The sequence below is a fragment of the Haliotis rufescens genome, unplaced genomic scaffold, assembly GCF_023055435.1.
Source record: "Haliotis rufescens isolate VD_foot unplaced genomic scaffold, xgHalRufe1.0.p SCAF_16, whole genome shotgun sequence".
Classification (NCBI taxonomy): Eukaryota; Metazoa; Mollusca; class Gastropoda; order Lepetellida; family Haliotidae; genus Haliotis; species Haliotis rufescens.
The window spans coordinates 24,949,179-24,968,291 of NW_025963846.1; the positions used below are offsets into that span (position 1 = coordinate 24,949,179).

The following is a 19,113-nucleotide window of genomic DNA, read 5'->3' on the forward strand; positions in this document are numbered from 1 at the left end:
GTGGGTTTCATCAAAAGATAAATGTTCAAGATCTGCATCCCTTCGGATTTTCCTCCCGCATCAAGCTGACACGCTGTGATGTAACTGAAATACTGTTCAAAGCGGCGTCAAACCCAACTCACTCACTCACTCTATGAGAAGTGTGTTCCGACTTACCCTGGTACTCTTACCCCACGGGAAATCCACCCACCACGAACAACCACGGTATGTGTAGAATTACGTGCATGTGCTATAGGTATCTTAATCAAATATGACACAGCAGATTAATTAGCAGTGCCGCCCAACACTATTAATCATGATTATATATTGCACAACCTCTTGAGGAGGGAGCGGTGTCACACCCATACATGAACCACAAAAGAACTATCAATTTCAACAAATCGTATGATCAAGACGTTTCATTAACCACGTATTGTGCTACAGAGTAACACCAGTACTAATTTCTATTATCACAAATTATTTACAAATTTTAATTAGATTCGTAATCGCTTATTCACTTAATTGCACTCGAGTAATTGAAATTAAGCAGGTATTGTTACCGATCAACACGAAGTTGATGGTTGTTCTTAATTGCGTATTGTGGTTGCTAATCGATTTAATCCGGCGACTGTCATACCAATAGGTCTAGAATGACAATGAAATATACGACCACAGTTGGCTGGTGATTGAGTTATATATATGTTGCTGCAGCATCTGTGGCGTTAATTCAATGCGTACCGTATTTCCTCTATTAGACACTCGGGCTTCTATTTATTTCGGACAAGCCTTTGACCCGGCGTCAATTAGAGGCCCGGCTTCTATTAATACTTGTAAGGGAGTCCTCATTATGTAATTTAGGTCCCAAAAAGGGATAATTGTATCAATTGATCAACCCGGCGTCTATTAGAGGCCCGACTTCTATTTTTTGCACTGAACAATTGACCCGGCTTCTATTAGAGGCCGGCTTATAGAGGAAATACGGTATGTTGAGTTGTTGTATCAACAAAAAACAAAACAGGTTGAGCATATACACCACGCTTTTAATATGAGCAACAATTCGTATCCTATTCAGTTTCAACGAATATGATTTGGTTTCCTTTTCTTTCCCAGATTCAATAAATCTATATATCATTTTCACACTAAAGCATGTTTCATTATATTTTCCGTGGTCCAGTTTTACAATAAACACGCGGGTTCGGCCCCTGAATACAACTGACAAGAATATGTTCTTAAAACATATTGTCAGTACCTCGTTCCCGAGGTCGATATGATGTTTATAGTGTACACTTGAATTATATAAGCTAACATACTTATCTGTTATACATAATATAACTCATTTCAGTTTCAACGCAACATTGTGTCACTATTTGTACAACATTTTCAGGTAATATAGTTGGTGTGACGTTTGTAATTGTCCAAATACCGATTTCGATTCCTAATTTCAAATGGTTGGTAAACATGGTTGTTAAATAGAAAATTCTGTTCCCTTTCTCAAGACATACATAACTAATGCATATATGTTAGTTGATGAGATGTTAGGTTTAAAAAGAGAAAATATCTCGACATTTCAGTTTTGGGAAGACATTAATTGCGATTAGGCTATATTTCTATGTGATCTACATACATGTCCCAAATACATTGGAAATAATTATCCCCAAAACACGAGATTATGTGTTGCATATTGACCACAACGTTAAAAAATGCGGCAAGTCATCTATGGATACATGGATGTATAGATCTAGTAATTCTTAGTCAGTCAGCATCCCTTACTCGTGTCATTATATTTTACCGATTTACCTATATAGGTCATTTACATGAAAAAGAAACGAGAGCGTGAATTTGCGCATGCGGGCTCTTTGTAACAGTATATCATGTAGGTTCTATTAATATGCATTACTGTCGCATGGGTGATATTTGTTTATAACAGCACTTGCATATTTTACCTCGCAATAAATTATTATCTAGAACCAAATTTTTGACAACTGAAAAACGTTTTTGGTGTGTTCGTTGGTATTTCAGTCAGTGTACGTATTTAGAAACAAGGAAATGGTATCCAAATGGTGCGAGTCAGTTTAAACAAACTGCTCAGCATGTCGACTGAACGGGACTCGCGTTGAGATTAAATGTCCCTTGGACTATATTTCCTCCACGGTTGTGATGCGGTCTCTCTCCCGTTAGCCGGACTGTGCAGTGATGTTGCGACGTGTGTTGAGGGCAGAACGTCTGCGAACGCTGAAACAGGTTTACTTTTGCATTTACAACCTGTGTCTACGGAAAGCACTCACAAAAATCACTTACTTATGTCATGCTAAGAAATATTCAAAGTTGTTACATATTTATTTTATCCCATGTAAAGACACGAGTCGAAGAGCACCTGTTAAGGGGAAAGAACTCCAAATTTATGACATGTGCTCGCCACTAGAAAAAAACAACAAAAACAGTTTTTGACCTCTCAAACATTTTTTGTCGTCCACTCTACGCTCTCATTTACAACTAAGTTTAAAAAGATAGTTCGTGTTACCACAAATGCGATATGAAAATGGATGGTAATAAAGATTTGTGTATTCAGAAAACAGTTTACAATGCTAGCATTGGAAGATAAATTGTAAAAACACACTATTTAAAGATAACGATAATATTACTTACATGATTTAAATTTTCATTTGTTTTTGTTGAATAATGTGTTTACATATCAGATGTTGCAACAGAATTAATCCAAAACTTTTCAGTTATGCCACAGGAGTTTTACATAAAATATTAATTTTCAAGATATGTATTCAATCAGGTCAAATGTATATACTATTTTGGAACATGGAGTAGGGCTTGAGGAATATGTTTTGTTTTACACATATTTTAGATTTTGTACTCATTTTGACCTTTGTGCTTTGGACGTACTCTTAAGTTCTTACAAATGCATTTCGTTGCATTGTGATCATCATCTGAGACAACAATGAGGCAATGAAGCTGAAACCTCACATGCTGCTCTCCACCAATGGGAAGCCTTGTATGTGGTCAAGAGTTTCAAATATCAATTTCAACATGGCTGCCACAGCAGCCATATTGGGTAAATTATTCATTGCCATTACTTGTAAAAAAAAGTAGCAAAAGTTTGTGCTTGTTTACTTTTTTGTGGGACTCAAACGCATATAAATGTTCCAGTTTATTTTTGCAATTTATGACGTTGTCAACATGCTCTTTCATGCTCAACATGTCAACAAGTTCTTTCAAAATGCATGTTTGGTTCTGCAATTGCCAGACTTAGGGATTCCTAACTCAGCCATTTAACATTACATTTTGTTCAAATCATAAAAATTCAGTATTTATGCAGAAATTATTTGAATGTCAATGCTGACAGCAGTTGTTTTTTTAAAGTGATTGTCTTTTTTGACATTGTGAACTGTTGGCTATATGCCCAGGTGAGCTACAGTGCCATGGCACTATTTAGAATTTTCCTCACCACAATTTAGTATCCTCAGGTAAGGGGAATAATGAGGTTTGAGGCTGTGAATGAGGACTTAGTAACCAGGAAATGTCGGGGGGAATAAAAGAAGAGCAGAACGTTCGCCAGACTGTGGCAGCTCTAGAAGCAGATGACATGTTTGCCTTGTCCCTTCAGCTGCCAGTGGTGAGTGTGCCGGCGAGATGGCTCAATCTCCAGGAGTTCCAGAGCAAGCGTCTCATGGCCGATCATGACATTGCTGTGCAGAAGTTTGAAGTGGCCAAGTCCGCGTCCGATGCAGGCTCCATCACGGACCGACTACGTAATTACATTCTGATACATGATACAAGCCCCGTGTTTGTTTGTTTGTTTGTTTGTTTGTTGTTTAATGCCGCACTCAGCAATATTCCAGCTATGTAACGGCGGTCTGTAAATGATCGCGTCTTGACCAGACAATCCAGTGACAAGCCCTGTGAAGATCCGGGGTAGAATAGGTCTTCAGCAACCTATTCTTGCTTTAACAGGCGACTATGCTTGTTGCTAGAAGCGACTGATGGGGTCGGGTGGTCAAGCTTGCTGACTTGGTTGATGCATGTCATCATATCCCAATTGCGTGGATCGATGATCATGATGTCAATCACTGGATTGTCTGGTTGAGACTCGATTATTTACAGACCGCCATCATATAGCTGGAATATTACTGAGTGCGGCATTAAACAAAAAAACCCCAAACCAATCAAGAAATACCCGGGGGCACGGGTGGCCCAGTTGTCTAAGGCGCCGCGATTCGCTGTGCAGAGTTGCGTCCCTCGGGTATGCCAGAAACCTATGATTGTGGGTTCGAATCCCGGTTCGCCCAGATTATGTTTCAAGGTTTGTCAGCACCATACCCGTGCTCATGGGTTTCACCTAAGTGGTAAACATCTGAGACCTGCATCACTTCGGGCTTTCCTCCCACATTTAGTTGACACGCCGTGATATAACTGGTATTCTGTTAAAAGCGGCGTTAAACCCAACTCACTCCCTCACTCTGTTTCAAGAATGTATAGATAAACAGTGATCTGGCCTATATTAAAACTAGATCAATTTCTAACGTTCCAATAGGTACTTTGAAATCCATTAAATTGAAACTTGATTCATCCTTTACTACAGTTTGGGAATCAAGTTAAGAAAACTTTGTGTCTATTGATAATTGGTTTGCAGGAGTGCCTGAATATGTCATCAAAGCTCAGATCCTGGCCGGAGGTCGGGGCAAAGGTGTTTTCAAAAGTGGCTTCAAAGGTGGAGTGCACCTAACAAAAGAGTAAGCTTTTGTTTGTTACTTTATTTGTTTGTTTTTTGTTTAATGATGTACTCCGCAATATTCAAGCGATATAACGGCAGTCAAGTCTGGACCAGATCCAGATAAAATGACATTCAGTCAACTAAGTCAGCGAGCATGACCACCCGATCCATTTATTCACATCAAGCATCAGCTGTGAGGGACCAATATTCTTACCTGGAATCACAGGTGTAAAGTTCCACTCTAAACACAGGCAGAGTACATTGAGATTCTTAGTAACAATTCCACAATAAGGGGGGGCACGGGTGGCCCAGTTGTCTAAGGCACTGCAATTTGCTTTGCAGAGTTGCAGAGTTGCGTCCCTTGGGCACGCCAGAAACCTATGATTGTGGGTTTGAATTCCCGTTCGCCCCGATTAAGTTTCTAGGTTTGTCAGCACCATACCTGTGCTCGTGGGTTTCACCGAAGTGGTAAACGTCTGAAACCTGCATCACTTCAGGCTTTCCTCCCACATTAAGCTGACACGCCATGATATAACTGGAATACTGTTAAAAGCAGCGTTAAACCCGACTCACTCACTCCACAATATGGCTACGTGGAATAAATGCAGTATCAGTAGTATTATTAATTTTGAAATTTTGAGTTAGGTTAGGGAACCCGTGTTTAATCTAGTCAATATAGGTAGGTATGTGTGTCCAGTAGAATGTGCCCTTACCTATTAAATTAGTATTAATCTAGTCAATGTAGAGTTATGTTAGCAACCAGTCTGTTTGACAACAGCATACTGCTAAATGACGACCCAGTTCAATCGAAATGGATTCTTCCGATGCATGTGGAATACCTACTGTCACAAAATACCATTTTTTTTATTTATGTTTGTTTACCAGTTACAGATTGTTTACATTCTGTGAAGGGAAAGTCGCGTTGTGGATGGAAATGTGTACACACACATCAGTGACATCATGATCAGTGGCACTCATAATGAATGAGGGTGTCAGCGTTGCACATGCGGTTGTAAAATAATACATATACAATGTATATACCGTATTCGACGTAATAAGTGCCCTGCTCTAATAAGCGCCCACGGCGATATTTGCTAATATATTGGCCAGTGAACAATACCAGTTAGCACCCCTTCCGATTGATCAATGTACACAAGACTTAATTATTCGCGTATAATACGCACTCGTGTGTTATATGCATTCTTAATTATGGGCAATTAAATTCTGGAAATATGTATCAGTGGCATATAAACATTTCAGTGTGTCAGCATAAACCACAAAATTTATCTTTCAACTCTCTTTTTTCCACCAAAATAATATTCTAATAAGAGGCCCCTATTTCTAATTTTGAGAGCGCCCTGGGCGCTTATTACGTCGAATTTGGTAATGTTGTGGAATATTATTATGCGAAGCTGATGTTACATTTGTAAGTGAGTAGAGGAGGCTGGTGGAGTACCCTCCTGGCTCGTTCCCCCACATTGGTCTCTCTGATGTGTCCCCTACTGCAATATTGCTGGAATATTGCCAAAAGAGGAAAAGAGGCCATACTCACTCACTCCTGAAATTGGGGGTGGTGGGGTAGCCTAGTGGTTAAAGCGTTCGCTCGTCACTCCGAAGACCCGGGTTCGATACCGACATGGGTACAATGTGTGAAGCCCATTTCTTGAGTTCCCCTCTGTGATAATGCTGGAATATTGCTAAAAGCGGCGTAAAACAATACTCACTCACTCAATCCTGAAATAAGAATGGTTTTATATTTTGCTTTTGACAATATTCATGTCCTGTCAACCCTCTTTAATCATCTCATCATTAACTTTTCATCAAATTTAAACCACTGACCAAAACGACTTTCAGTTTATTTATTAACAATATATATTTACATATGTCATTGACCTGGTCCCCTGGTTTCAGTGCTGGGCAAGTGTCGGGTCTCGTCAAGAGTATGATTGGTCAAAGTCTCGTCACTAAGCAGACGCCAACAGGTGGGGTGAAGGTCAACACCGTGATGGTAGCCGAGGCACTGGACATCGAGCGGGAGACCTACTTCGCCATCTTGATGGACCGGAAGTACGACGGCCCGGTGATGGTGGGGAGTCCGCAGGGAGGGATGGACATCGAAGAGGTTGCTGAGAAAGACCCGGGAGCCATCTTCACAGTGAGTATATTCCAGTACTGCAACATCCTTCATAGGGCGGTCGGGTAGCCTAGTGGTTAAAGCGTTCGCTTGTCACGCCGAAGACCCTGGTTCAATTCCCGACATGGGTACAATGTGTGAAGCTCATTTCTGGTGTCCCCCGGCGTGATATTGCTGGAATATTACTAAAAGCGGCGTAAAACCATACTCACTCACTCTCATTCTCTACTATACCTTTGAACGGAACAACCCTAAATATAACCGGTTTTTCAATTTACTGTGCTATGAGCAATGGGCGTGTTGTTTTCCAATATTTCATCATAATAGAATGGATACATACACTGGATAATGGACGGCGGTACCGGAATGTCAGAACAGTCAGTCACATGATACTGTAAATCTTGAAATTAACGCGAGCGTGAATTAAATGCGAAAAATGCGTGTGGTCTTTGCTTGCATTTTTAAACATCGCATTTATATCAACAATATTAAGCCAAAAATACCAACTTAGACATACGCTGATGTATTCCACACCACTGTTTATTGAGCAGCACTTGTATATTAAGTATATAAACAATGTCATTCAAACACTAATTACATCCTGTGAATTGTCACTGCTGGGGCCAAGACCAAGAGTTCTACTCACTTTTGTCATCACTGATCACACCTGCAAGTCTAGACAGATGCCACCCTTTGTTCTTTTCGACTGCATCAAAGGCCGAGACGAACCAGCGCGCATGTATTGTTTTTGCAGAAGTAATCAGCAGTGCTATTTGGTGTGTGATTGGATTAATGTAAGGTTGGATTAAGGTGAGGATTCTAAACCTGACTGAGGACATCTTTAGATAGAAATCCACTGATGCTTGAGAGGAGGGGTTGTCGCATTCATATTGAGTCGCATTTTTGGCTAGGGTCCAGTGGTTGCATTCTTTTGGAGACGCATTAAATTCACGATTTACAGTACTACATACAGTGGAATCTCTATGTATTTTCACCATTAGGCTAAAAAAGATAATAGCCTTGGTTCTCAGGCACTGCCCACATCATCAGAACGTCTGCCGCACGTTTCGTTTTTATTTAAAAAAAAATCCTACTACTTAAAAACAAGGTGATCCAATATAGCACACAGTTACTTCCCTTTACATTCGCACTGCTGTACTGTGCATCTCGTGTTATGGTCATGGCGGCAATAGGAGTTTGTAAGCTTGTTTATGTAGGGAGGCCCTTTCCCATGTTGATGGTACACAACTGTTTATTTGTTACTATTTTGAACAAGCAACAAACAAAAAACACCACCACCCGCTTGCACCATATTTTCAAAAAAGTCATTGCCGGAGAACCAGTTCTTTCATTTTTTTAAGCCTTCATAATATTTCAAACTGTCAGTAGATTGAGATGAGTGGTGTGCTTTTAACAGACAATAGCGATAATAGAGATGCTTTAACTGTTATAAACAATCCATGGAGTTCTGAGTTAAGGTCTCACTGTATGAACGTGTGATGTTAGCATATTTCTGTTGCAAGAACTGTGTTAACTTTAACAATGATAATGTCAACATATTTCTATTTTAGCTTTTTATTGTTTCCACTGACCTATAATTTACAATGCAGAAGTTATTAAGTTAAAAGTCAGTTAACAGGTTTCTGTCTTTAAATCCTTCATCCCCGATTCACTGCCTCCGTGGTCTAGTGGTAGAGCGTCTGCCCGGAGAGCGGAAGGTCCGGGGTTCGATCCCCGACCGTGTCATCCCAAAAGATGTTAAAAGATGGTACTTGTTGTTACCCTGTCTGGCGCTCGGCATTAAGGGGCTAAAACAAGGACTGGTCGGCACGGAGTCAGTATACTGTGTCTGAGTGGGGTATTCATGTTAAACTGCGGCATGGTATCTCAGTGAGCTAGCACTATTAATCAGCATCAATCCGGACTAGTACAAGCAGCCAAACAAACACACAAACACACACACGTACATGCACGTCGCTATAGTGCAATAGTCTTGGACGCGACGTTAAACCCCATTTCACCTCACCTCACCTCACCTCATCCCCTATTCTAGTAGGAAGGGAAGTAACTCTTGTATTCAAGGAAACACCTCACCCAGCATGCTGCTATCAATACCATTCTGTAAGTGACTGCAGTTTATCAGTGAACTATTTCAAACCAAATGACTCACAATAGAAGAGCCTTGCTGGACTTTAGGTGTTTCATTTGAGGATTAATTAATTTATGTTACAGTAAACTAAGGTTATAACGAACACGCTTATAACGAACTGACGGATATAACGAGCTTACTTTATTGGCCCCGACTATTTGCTGTGGTTATGCTGTATATATACTTATAACGAACTACGGTTATAACGAACTAACATTGCTTAGTGCGGCGTTAAACCAAAAAAAACAAAAAACAAAAACAAACCACTTGTTTTTTTATCATTTACAGGACCCTATTGACATCACAACTGGATTGGCAGATGGTCAGTCGATGAAGATGGCGCTCAATCTTGGCTTCACTGGCACGAAGCAGACAGAGGTAGGTGGCCACACTAGTTTGTTGATGTGTAAATACATGTTGCAGTACAGAGGGTCAACATTCTGGGGATTCTGGGTAAGATTATACCTCCCCACCAGCCTGTGTTTGTCGTAAGAGGCGTCTAAATTGATTGGTGGTCAGGCTCGACGCCATGGTTGATGCATGTTATTGTTTCCTAATTGTGTGAATTGAAGCTCATGATCGGTCTCCTTGATGTCAGGGACTCCTTGATGTCAGTACCCGTGAAGATCCGGGGTAGAATAGGTCTTCAGCAACCCATGCCTGCCGTAAAAGGTGACTATGCTTGTCGTAAAAGGCTACTAACGGGATCGGGTGGTCAGGCTCGCTGACTTGGTTGATGCATGTCATTGTATCCCATGTATCGACCATTTACAGACCGCCGTCATATAGCTGGAATATTGCTGAGTGTGGCGTAAAACAAAAAACCAACCAACCAAAAAACCAACCTTGATTGTCTGGTCCAGACTCTCTATACTGACTGTCCAGACTGTCATGGGGGCGGTTGGGTAGCCTGGTGGTTTAAGAGTTCGCTCGTCACGCCGAAGACTGTCATGTAGCTAAAATATTGCTGAGTGCGGCGTTAAACAAGAAAAACACACACATAAGGTCATTGTGAGAAACTGACTTTGCAAAGTAGCTATTACTTTCAATCTATCATGTGTTCCCTATTTTGACTTTGATGGTTAACAAATTCAAACATTTGAGACAAACTTAGTTAATTATGAAAAAACAGTTATTATATTGCTTTCCATTGATTTGTTAATTAACACTGTGTATTTACAAGTTATATTGTAACTTGGCCCAGTCGTCTAAGGCGCCGCCATTCTCTGTTCAGAGGTGCGTCCCTTGGGCATGCCAGAAACCTATGATTGTGGGTTTTGAATCCCGGTTCGCCCAAATTATGTTTCTAGGTTTGTCAGCACCATACCCGTGCTCGTGGGTTTCACCGAAGTGGTAAACGTCGGAGACCTGCATCACTTCGGGCTTTCCTCCCACATTAAGCTGACACGCCGTGATATAACTGGAATACTGTTAAAAGCAGCGTTAAACCCAACTCACTCAATCACTTTAAGTTATTTTGTCATGAAGTAATCACATACAGCGTAGGCGGTCGGGTAGCCTTGTGGTTAAAGCGTTCGCTCGTCACGCTGAAGCCCCGGGTTCGATTGCCGACATGGGTACAATGTGTGAAGCCCATTTCTGGTGTCCCCCGCCGTGATATTGCTGGAATATTGCTAAAAGCGTAAAAGCATACTCACTCACTCACTCACATACAGTGTGAATATTGCTAAGACATGAATCCAACAATGTCCACTAAGATTTATTTGGTGAATCAAAAGATCTTAGCCTTGTTTATTTTGTTATATGTAACACTAGAATATTGGAAATATTTGATTTTAGCAATGGTTCTTCATTTCAGGCTGCCAAGCAGATAGAGCGACTCTATGACCTGTTTGTGAAGGTGGATGCCACACAGGTGGAAATCAACCCATTCGGGGAAACTCCAGATGGCCGAGGTACGGTCGTGTAGCTGGTGTGACAGATGGTGTAGAGGTAGTCCGCTAAGTTAAATCAGATTGGTTGGTTTGTTGTTTAACGCCGCACTCAGCAATATTCCAGCTCTATGACGGCGGTCTGTAAATAATCGAATCTGGACCAGACAATCCAGTGATTGACATCATGAGCATCGGTCCACGCAATTGGGATCGATGACTTGCATCAACCAAGTCAGCGAGCCTGACCACCCGATCCCGTTAGTCGCCTCTTGCGACAAGCATAGTCACCTTTTACGGCAAGCATGGGTTGCTGAAGACCCATTCTACCCCGGAATCTTCATGGGTCAGTTGAATCAGAAGAAGGTGCAGTTTATCTCGTATGGTTTGGTCAGTTGTTTGACCCTGGCATACTGAAAGGCGTTATGAGATGGTTCTAAAACAAGGACTGTCGGCTCGGAGTACACTGTGTTGAAGTACTACCTTGTTTGTTGTTTAACGCCGCACTCAGCAGTGTACCAGCTATATGATGGTCTGTAAATATTCGAGTCTGAACCAGACAATCCAGTGATTGACAGCATGAGCATCGATCCATGCAACTGGGATACGATGACATGCATCAACCAAGTCAGCGCTGTCATTTAGCTGGAATAATGCTGAGTGCGGCATTAAACAACAAACAAAACAAACATGAGACAAATTTTCACATGAGTGTTTACACAAAAGGATAAACATTTACTGCATAAATTAAACAACTTTCACTGGATAAGGAAAGGGTAAGATATATGGATGAACAACTTGTTTGTTACAATAAGGAGTGACGTTTCAGTATAAGTTCTAACACCAGTATCAAGAAAGTGTTAGAACCTACACCAAAACGTTGCTCCTAATTGTAATAAAGAAGTTGTTCATCCATATATGTTATCCTTACTTAGTACTCCAACTTTTAAATGCCCGTCAAGGAAGCTATTCACTGGATACATAACCTTCACCCATCTTCCCGAGGCAGGGGAGTTAACTGACTATAAAAGTCCAGTTTCCACCCTTGCTGAACTAGGCTGGTATTATGGAGTTACATTTTGGCTGGACTAACAAGTCTATGCATAGTCCAATCAAAATCGCACCGAAATCAAAATCCAGATTGCGGTCGACTGCAGGATTTGCAAAGCATGTGCATTGCTAACTCGTTGTCAAGAGATATTTTCTATATCTGTTCATGTTTTTAATCAAGGTGCTCACGTGATTTGATGCACTTCGCTATGTAAGACTCGTTTGATCACAATATGGATCTTGATTATCGATCAGATCGTCTTGACTGGGCGCCACCGTTTTGTTTGAAGCAAATGCAAGGGATACGAGAGGTTGAATCTGATTGGTCAATAGGAGAGGCATAGAAAGGACATAACTCGTAATAGCCACTGGTGGCGCTACGATCGAGCCCAGGAATTCCAGCCTAGTTCGGCAAGGGTGGAAACTGGACTTTTTAAGTCAGTTAACGCTCTTGCCTCGGGAAGATGAACCTTCACTCTGATATGTGAGCAAGCAGTGTCAACCATATAGCGATCAGCATGTCCCTCCATGTGTCCGCCAATCTCATTAAAATCAGATCTAAGTTCTCGCTGCCGCTAAACAAAGATCTGAGGACATCCCATTACGGGTCACGTCAGACCGACCTATCGCAAACTCTGACCGACGAATGGAATTACTGACAAGAAGTCGACATTAGCCAATCAGAAGGCAGCTTTCTCGTGCTTTTCGGCACTAATTTCAAATTGGCGGCTACGCTTCGAAACATATTTTGACAAATTCTCAGATTCAGTCGTTAAGCCCGTAACTATCGTTCGGAATACCCCGTTTTAAAGTTTTCAAGGCTGCATGATGAGAAATCACATTCCGACTGTCACTTTCATGATCTGGTAAACGACGCTCTGATTGGTCGGATGAAAGGTCGCTCTGACGTAGCGAGAACTAAGATCCACTTGCACAAAGCAATCTTAGTGCTAAGCCTTAAAGAATGGGAGTTATGATCATCTTAGCGCTAAGATCGCTTTGTGCAAGTGGGCCCTGATTTTAATGAGATTGTGTGTCTGCCTGTTTTCCGTTTCCAGAGCAGAACTCCTAAACCTTTAAATACTTCTTGTTGAAACTTGCTATACAGATCAGTGGGGAACTGGTACCTGAGATGACTTGGGATTTTAGTTTTTCATTTTTATTTTATTTTCGTGATGACAAGTTGGCTGAAAATGAGTGCTTGCTTCCAGAGCAGAACTTCCAAACTGTTGAACATTTCTTGATGAGACTTGTTATGCAGATCAGTCTAGTGGTGAATTGGTCCCTTTTCATGATTTCGGATTAGAAACAAATTGAGTGAGTGAGTGAGTTTGGTTTTACGCCGCTTTTAGCAGTATTCCAGCAATATCACGTCGGGGGACACCAGAAATGGGCTTCACACATTGTACCCATGTCGGGAATCGAACCCGGGTCTTTGGCGTGATGAGCAAACACTTTAACCACTAGGCTACCCGTCGCTCTGAAACAAATTGAACAACTTTTTTCTTTTTTTCTGAACTGAATGTATCCAATGGCAATGAATCAAAAGCGGGGTATTAGTAGCCAAACTCCATTTCCAATTTGCACCAGACCAGGGGGGTATGTCCTCTCCTGATGACTCTTGTTCTCTTCGTGTTTGATTCCAGCATTAAAACGATATTCATGTTTTCAATTACAGTTGTGTGTTTTGATGCCAAGATCAACTTCGATGACAATGCAGCATTCCGGCAGAAGGATGTGTTTGCGCTGGACGACATGTCAGAGAACGACCCCCGAGAGGTCGAGGCTGCCAAGGCCAACCTCAACTACATCGGCATGGATGGCAACATCGCCTGTCTGGGTAGGCACAGTAATCCATGTTACACATACTAAGTTGGGGTAGGTAATTGTCTAGTAGTTATCAGTGAGATAACTGCGAACAATTCTGGAAATAATCATCTCCATGGGACCTGTTTGTTTGTTTGTTTGTTTAACGCTGCACTCAGCAATATTCCAGCTATATGACGGCGGTCTGTAAATAATCGAGTCTGGACCAGACAGTCCAGTGATTGACATCATGAGCATTAATCCACACGATTGGGATATGATGACATGCATCAACCAAGTCAGGGAGCCTGACCACCCGACGTTTGTCGCCTCCTACAACAAGCATAGTCACCTTTTACGGCAAGCATGGGTTGCTGAAAACCTACTCTACCCCGGATCTGGGGTCCCATGGGACCTGTAAAATATCTAGTTTGGATAATACATCTGAAAGTTGCTAATCACATGAGAATTCTAGTCTAAGATAATTTTTAACTGCCCCATGTAAATTGGATGCTTTATGTTTTTTGTCTAAATTTGACTGCTGCAACCACCAACACACTTTGTTTTTTATATATAGATGTGTGCGTGCGTTTTATGAAGATATATGTAGGCATAGGACTTTCTCTTTCAAAGTTGTAATACATTATGTGTGTTTTTTTTTACCCCAAACAAGTGCTTAACAAGTCAGTAATGTAGCTAGAGGCATAATTTGTTGTTTTTATGAGGACAAGATGAGGATGAGGCTACCTCTGTTTTTGAATGTAATGAACACACCTAAAATTAGAATTTGTTAAATGATTTCCGTCATGCAAATCATTTCAAATAGGTCACCATTGTTGTGGAGGTCATTCTTTAATCCCTGACAGACGTAGGGATGGATATTGGAGGTTTCAAGTGAGTGAGTGAGAATGGTTTTACGCCGCTTTTAGCAATATTCCAGCAATTCACAGCAGGGGACACCAGTAATGGGCTTCACACATTGTACCCATGTCAGGAATCGAACCCGGGTCTTCTGCATGAAAAGCGAACACTTTAACCACTAGGCTACCCGACCGGCCCGTTTCAAGTGTATCACAATATTTTGCAGTACACAAGGCCGTATTGCACTTGTATCACGATATATTGTATTATTATTCCCCGCCCAACAAAGTTGGCGGGGGATATAGAAACGGGTTCCGTCCGTCCGTCCATCCGTCATGTTTCGTTTCCGGAGCATAACTCAGAAACCGTTCAATATTTTTTCATCAAACTTTGCAGGTTTGTCAGGTACATGCTAAACTGGTGCCTTTTGCTATTTAGAAATTTTAGATTTTTTTATTTTTTTATGTTTCCATGGCAGCAAGATGATCTTAGGTTCCAAACTCTTCTTTTTTTTACAATTTCCATGACAAGTTCCACCTCGGTTAAAAAAGGTTAGGGTTTGTTTAGATTTAATTATGTCATAAATTCTACAACAGGGGCGGGGGATATAGCCACGTTAGTGGCAAACTCTTGTTCTAAATTTGTAATTCTGAAGCCATCTGATACATCTAGGAATGAACTGAAGTTCAAAAATGGAACAAAACAAGATGCTGGTACAACATACTGTTCACTCATTCGATAAATACCCAGCTATCTTGGGGCTCCGGATGCTATCTCCTGGGCCGCGAAGCCATTGATAAAAAAAACCAGTTTGAAATCACCTGATATATCGAGCATGAAAAAATGATATTGTGATACGTATCGTGGAAAGAATTAACCTCAATTTTCCAAAATACCAGTAATACTTCACACCCTTAGTCAGATATAGCATGCCATTTTTGTGATCAAAATGGTCCCTGATATGTAATTATTATTTCAGTTAATGGCGCCGGTCTGGCAATGGCAACGATGGACATCATCAAGCTCCACGGCGGCAACCCAGCCAACTTCCTGGACGTGGGCGGCGGGGTCACGGAGGAACAGGTGAAGTCGGCCTTCCAGCTCCTCACAGCGGACACGCAGGTCAAGGCCATTCTCGTCAACATCTTCGGGGGCATCGTCAACTGTGCCACCATCGCTAATGGCATCACCAACGCCTGCCGCACCATCAACCTCTCTCTACCTCTCATTGTCAGACTGGAAGGTAAGTTGATGATTGAGGTGATGATGATGATTGATGATGATGATGATTATGATTGATGATAATGATTGATGATTATGATTGATGATGATGATTATGATTGATGATGATTATGATTGATGATAATGATTGATGATAATGATTGATGATTATGATTGATGATAATGATGATGATTGATGATAATGATGATGATGGTGGTGATTGATGATGATGATGATGATGATTGATGATGATGATGATGATGATGATATTTCCATATTTCGCACATGGTCACTGATTGTGTGTAGTTTGAGTAGCTATGCATACACAGCTATTTCCTCTGCTGATGTTGTTTGTCGTTTAGGTCATGTATTGTACAATTATATCCGGATACAATTATATCCTGATTATGTACAATAATTTTATCTGTGCAACATGTTGTTTGAGGTTTACACAGATGCCCTGAGCTTTTGCCCAATGGTCGTTGAGAGGAAATAAAAGGAGCTCAGGGCTTGATATAAAACATGCACCAGTGCAACCTGTTAGTGAAAAGTGCAACCTAATAGTTATGTCTTCATGCACTAAATACATGCCCAAAAATTTCAAATTTGTGTCTGAATATCGCATACTTTTTCACACATTTTGATCTTTGAACACTCTCAATACCTCTAAGATTTATTTACATACTACATCACTAGTACCTGTGTTACGTGTAACTCTTCATGCTTTCTTGGGCTTGATGTCATCAAACTGTAGGTATTTCAAGATTATGTGCCTAGTGGTTAAAGCATTCTCTCGTCACGCCGAAGACCCGGGTTCGATTCCCTATATGGGTACAATGTGTGAAGCCCATTTCTTGTGTCCCCCGCCGTGAAATTGCGGGAATGTTACTAAAAGCGGCGTAAAATCAAACTCCCTCACTCACTCTCCCTTCAAACAGTTGTACTCACTGAATCTTCTTTTTCTCCAGGCACCAATGTTGATGAGGCCAAGAAGATTCTCCGCGAGAGTAATCTCCCCATAACAGCTGCCAACGACCTTGATGACGCAGCCCAGAAAGCTGTAGCCAGCATCAGATGATCACATGACAACTAGTCTAAAATTTGTGATCATGTGAATTATCTGGGAAATCTATACAAATGATGTGAACTGAAGGACTCAGTTCCACATCAGACCAATACAGAACTGACTGAATTTGACCTTGGAAACAGCTTGCCAGCCAGATTGTGTGTCAAGGTCAAGGACAGACCCAGAATGAAAGAGTTGATTAGTGCCCAGGGGTTGCAGTCAGGAAAGAGGATGTACGAAATGTGTGCTGTCATTCACAATACTGGTGAACAATTATGATGGCAGTTTCAGAGCTGAAACAATACACCAGTCCTATCAAATACTTTTTTCACATTTTGTTCACAATACTGATATTTTAATGTTACTCTGTTCCAGAAAAGAAATTTATGAATATATTCTAATTTTGATAAATCTAACCTGATCTAACCTTTAGTAAAATCATTTTTTGATGTCTTATATGTTTAAGACAACGCCGTAATGATTTATATAATCCTCAAAATGAACCAAAATATCAAGTGTTTTTTGGGGACCATCTGCAGATTATTAATGTGTGTACCCCCCCTGGTAATGTATTGTCAGTATTTCAAACGTTTGTGCATATCTATTACAGATAGCAGACATAAAAGTCTAGTTATTTATATTGTGGGTCTGTCATTGGTCAGCTTTTTTTGATTGACATGTCAGTATTTCAAACGTTGTGCATATCTATTACAGATAGCAAACATAAAAGTCTAGGTATTTATATTCTGGGTCTGTCATTGGTCAGCTTCTTTTGATTGACATGTGATTCTGTCATTAATAGATTGATTGACAGGTGATGGATTGTGATGATTGATGTGTGATTGGAAGATGTGTCTGCATGTGTATGGGGTGTACATGTTAGTGCATTAAGGATGTAGTAGAGTCATGACAATAGTACTTCATCATCGTCACCATGGATACTGTTGGTATGGCATTATATTGCCAATATTTATTTCATTATATTCGGAGGGATAGTTAAAAGGGATAGTTAAAAAGGATAGTGCAGAACAGGACATTTTTTTTTCAAATGATGTAGAGATCTGGCATGCTTACAATAATTTGATGTTGCTTATAACTTTGTTTAGTGTTTAGGCAATTTTGGTTCTTCTTTTTGACTACATGTATTTAGAAAAGGATAAATTCTTGTTTTTTGGTGTTAGAGGATGAATATATTTTGTTCTGTAATGTTTGGTTATGCATATATAGAAGATGCATGAATGAGTGTTATATCTAAAGAATTCCAAAGTGACCCATCTATTTCAGTGCCTATTAACATGAAGAAAGATGAAAGCAGTAGAAATCACTTGTAGAGGAAATAAAAACATCCATTAATCATTTAACTGGCATATTATATTTTTTATTTTGTTAAAATACTGTCCACTGCTCAGAAGTGATTGAAATATGATCATTAGAGTCATGAAGTATAAAGTTTGGGTAAAACCATTATTCAAATACTAATAGCATGTTCTATGAGTTTGATTACAATGGAATGTGTGAGTCAGAGTTTACTCATCTCTGAACAAGCTGCAATGGTGTTCACAGTATTTCAAACTGTAATAGTGTAGTAACTGCTCAATAAAAGTATACAAAGCTATCACTGTTTCTGTTTCATTAGGGGCGGTCGGGTAGCCTAGTTGTTAAAGCGTTCGCTCATCACGCCGAAAACCCGGGTTCGATTCCCGACATGGGTACAATGTGTGAAGCCCATTTCTGGTGTCCCCTGCCGTGATATTGCTGGAATATTGCTAAAAGTGGCATAAAACCATACTCACTCACTCACTCTGTTTCATTAATCCTGGTTGCTCTGGGAAACATCCTGCGCCAGGATCCGCTGTAAGATGGTCTGAATCTCATATTGGTCCTCAGTACAAACTTTGGTCATGCTCGCCGCGATTTGCTGTGCAGAGTTGCGTCCCTTGGACACGCTTGAAACCTATGATTGTGGGTTCGAATCCCCGTTCGCCCTGATTATGTTTCTAGGTTTGTCAGCACCATACCTGTGCTCGTGGGTTTCACCGAAGTTGTAAACGTTTTAGACCTGCATCACTTCGGGCTATCCTCCCACATTAAGCTGACATGCCGCAATATAACTGGAATATTGTTAAAAGCGGCTTTAAACCCAACTCACTCACTCACTCATACTCACGTAAGGCAGCTGTCATGCCACTCCGTGTAGAGAATAGGTCTTCAGGAACACATGATTGCCATAA

General features: G+C 40.8%; 1 protein-coding gene across 1 annotated transcript; it reads left to right on the top strand.

Annotated features, from left to right (window-relative positions):
• The first annotated feature begins 2,087 nt into the window (after nt 1-2,087).
• LOC124133788 (succinate--CoA ligase [GDP-forming] subunit beta, mitochondrial-like) lies at nt 2,088-18,497 on the top strand. Its single transcript, XM_046498323.2, has 9 exons — nt 2,088-2,220; nt 3,596-3,740; nt 4,622-4,721; nt 6,614-6,857; nt 9,274-9,363; nt 10,805-10,901; nt 13,606-13,767; nt 15,574-15,837; nt 16,785-18,497. The coding sequence occupies exons 1-9, from the start codon at nt 2,173-2,175 to the stop codon at nt 16,892-16,894; spliced, it is 1,260 nt and encodes a 419-aa protein (XP_046354279.2). The 5' UTR covers nt 2,088-2,172; the 3' UTR covers nt 16,895-18,497.
• The last annotated feature ends 616 nt before the right edge of the window (nt 18,498-19,113 follow it).

What these genes read in the sequence shown, in the direction of transcription:
- LOC124133788 (XM_046498323.2), top strand. Translation starts at nt 2,173, where the DNA reads ATGTTGCGACGTGTGTTGAGGGCAGAACGTCTGCGAACGCTGAAACAG. An exon ending in GGAGTGCACCTAACAAAAGA is followed by an intron (nt 4,722 to 6,613) that starts GTAAGCTTTTGT and finishes CCCTGGTTTCAG; the next exon opens with TGCTGGGCAAGTGTCGGGTC. An exon ending in GGAAACTCCAGATGGCCGAG is followed by an intron (nt 10,902 to 13,605) that starts GTACGGTCGTGT and finishes TTTCAATTACAG; the next exon opens with TTGTGTGTTTTGATGCCAAG.